Source organism: Mangifera indica, chromosome 17, assembly GCF_011075055.1.
Source record: "Mangifera indica cultivar Alphonso chromosome 17, CATAS_Mindica_2.1, whole genome shotgun sequence".
Lineage (NCBI taxonomy): Eukaryota > Viridiplantae > Streptophyta > Magnoliopsida > Sapindales > Anacardiaceae > Mangifera > Mangifera indica.
Window position 1 is genome coordinate 6,625,678 of NC_058153.1, and position 2,384 is coordinate 6,628,061.

The following is a 2,384-nucleotide window of genomic DNA, read 5'->3' on the forward strand; positions in this document are numbered from 1 at the left end:
AATTTAATTTAAAATTTTTCTAAATCATTTTGGTTTGTAAAAGTTTTTAAACTATATTAAATCAAACCAAACACACCTCTATTCAAACATGACATGAAAGATGACAATAACAAAATTTGTATAGTGACAATAGGACAAGTGTAATTATGATTGTGATATCGTTCATAAAGACATTTAGGGTTGATATCGTTCAACGAATATAAAGATATAAACAAGAATTAAATGCAAATTACAAAATAATTCTTAAAAAACTCAAACTTAATTTTATTAATAATTTGATAATTGATTGATTATTGAATTATAATGACTTGAGTTTTTTATATAGACTAAAGACTCTCTTAATTAAAATATAAATTCTAACTCTATTAGAATAAAAAAATTTATTAAATTAGGATATTAATTTAATTAAAAATTAGGAAATTAATTAATTCAAAAATCTAAAAAACTATAATTATAGGAAATAATATCAACAGACTCTTAATTAAAATTAAGCTTTCCTAAATAAATAATCCTAAGAAACCCTTTGTTTAGGACTCTTTTAAGATTTAATAATTACCCAAAATAATAGAAATTGACTTTAAATTAAATATTTAATAATATTGAAAAATTTTAATTAAATTAAACTTTTCACAATTAGAAAATATCTTATCTCATATTATATTGTTTTGACATATCATTCTCAACTGTTATATCATATATTATGTCATCATCTCTACTTTAGTTTATTCTTTATTATCTTCAATATTTTTCATTTTATCACTCTTTTATTATGAGTTTTTCATATCATTAACAACACTTTTCTTTTTATTCACTTCTTTTACCTAACCTCCCATCGACATCTTTTACCCTTACTTTCCTTCCTCAAGTGGAATGGCTTGGGTCCCCATCAGAAGGTATGAAATAGTGACAATTATCCCTTTTTTTTTTTTTAATTCATAGTAACAATTATCCTTTTTCTTAAATCCATTTTGAAAAGTAAAAATTACTTTAAGCAACAACATTGACAACAGGAAATGTGTTTTCCAAGATCAACAAAGGAGTAAATGTCACTTCATTTAAGATTGTATTATTATTATTATTATTATTTCTTATTCTCCTCTTTAAAAAAAGAAAAAAAAGGTTAATTTCATTAATAACGTACCCTTGAAAGACGAGAAAGACTTACTTACCCATGGTTTTTGAAAAGGTAATACATGTCCCCTTGTCGCGAAGACTTTTGAAAACTTTATTAGAGGGTGAATAATAAATAGAATTTCAAAGGGGATAATGACGACTTTTTCAAGGGGTAAACGTGAAAGAGTATTTTGAGAAGTCTTTTAGCTTTCATCTTTATTCCCCGGGTAGCCAAACCAAAACTCATCCACCTTCGCTCTAAATCTGTGGTTTGATCGTGCACCAAATCGGGAAAAAATGGCGTACGTAGACCATGCGTTTTCGATATCAGACGAGGACATTATGATGGAGAGTTCGTACGCGGTGAATAATCGACCCCCCATCAAAGAAATCGCCTTGGCTGTTTCTCTTCTCGTTTTCGGAACTTTCGGGATCATTTGTGGAAGTTTGATGTCTTACAACAGAGTTGGCGGTGACAGAGCTCATGGTAACAATTCACTTACTTCCAATTTATTTATTAATTTATATATTGTATTTGTATTTGGGTTTTCTGATTTATTATTATTATTATTATATGGAATTATCAGGGCTTTTCTTTGCAATTCTTGGATCGATCTTGTTTATTCCGGGATTTTATTACACGAGAATTGCATATTATGCTTACAAGGGATACAAAGGATTTTCTTTCGCCAACATACCCTCTGTGTAGCCTCATACCTCTGCTACTCTTGTACAGATCTTCATATAATCCAACTTGTACTATTTCTTCTTCCTCCTCTATATGAAAAATGGACTCTTTATCCTGTTTAATGTAGCAATATAGGGATTATTCGTTTTCTTTTTGTAGTCTTTTGTGGGTTTTCTGATGAGTTACAACTTTTTTGGCGATATGGTGATTTTTTGTTTTCTCTATGCACCCTTTTATGGGTTTCTGATTGCGTTGTAAGAAATGTTGTTGATTTGAATAAAATATTATGTATGTTAATTGCTAAGTAATGAACAAAGGATTTCTCTATTTAGTTGTGGATATTGTGTTTTCTCTATACACGGTATTGTGGGTATGGTGATTGAGTTACTAGAAATATCAGTTCACATTCCAATGTACTGTTTGTTGAGAATTCTTTTAGTGTGACATATAATTTTCTTTATCCTGTCAAACTCTTATTAATAACTCAAAGGCAGGCTGTGATGCATTGAAATGAACTAATTAAGTTTCATGATTTAGGAGTCTTGTAATTGTATGTTAAAATTATTATAGCAAATTATGGTAT

At 28.4% G+C, this 2,384-nt stretch overlaps 1 protein-coding gene across 1 annotated transcript; it reads left to right on the forward strand.

Annotated features, from left to right (window-relative positions):
• The first annotated feature begins 1,249 nt into the window (after positions 1-1,249).
• LOC123200121 (transmembrane protein 230-like) lies at positions 1,250-2,128 on the forward strand. The gene is made up of 2 exons (XM_044615253.1): positions 1,250-1,600; positions 1,701-2,128. The coding sequence occupies exons 1-2, from the start codon at positions 1,411-1,413 to the stop codon at positions 1,820-1,822; spliced, it is 312 nt and encodes a 103-aa protein (XP_044471188.1). The 5' UTR covers positions 1,250-1,410; the 3' UTR covers positions 1,823-2,128.
• The last annotated feature ends 256 nt before the right edge of the window (positions 2,129-2,384 follow it).

Bases quoted from the DNA above. Each gene is read 5' to 3' on its own strand.
- LOC123200121 (XM_044615253.1), top strand. From the start codon at position 1,411: ATGGCGTACGTAGACCATGCGTTTTCGATATCAGACGAGGACATTATG. The intron at 1,601-1,700 runs GTAACAATTCAC...TGGAATTATCAG, and splicing joins TGGCGGTGACAGAGCTCATG to GGCTTTTCTTTGCAATTCTT.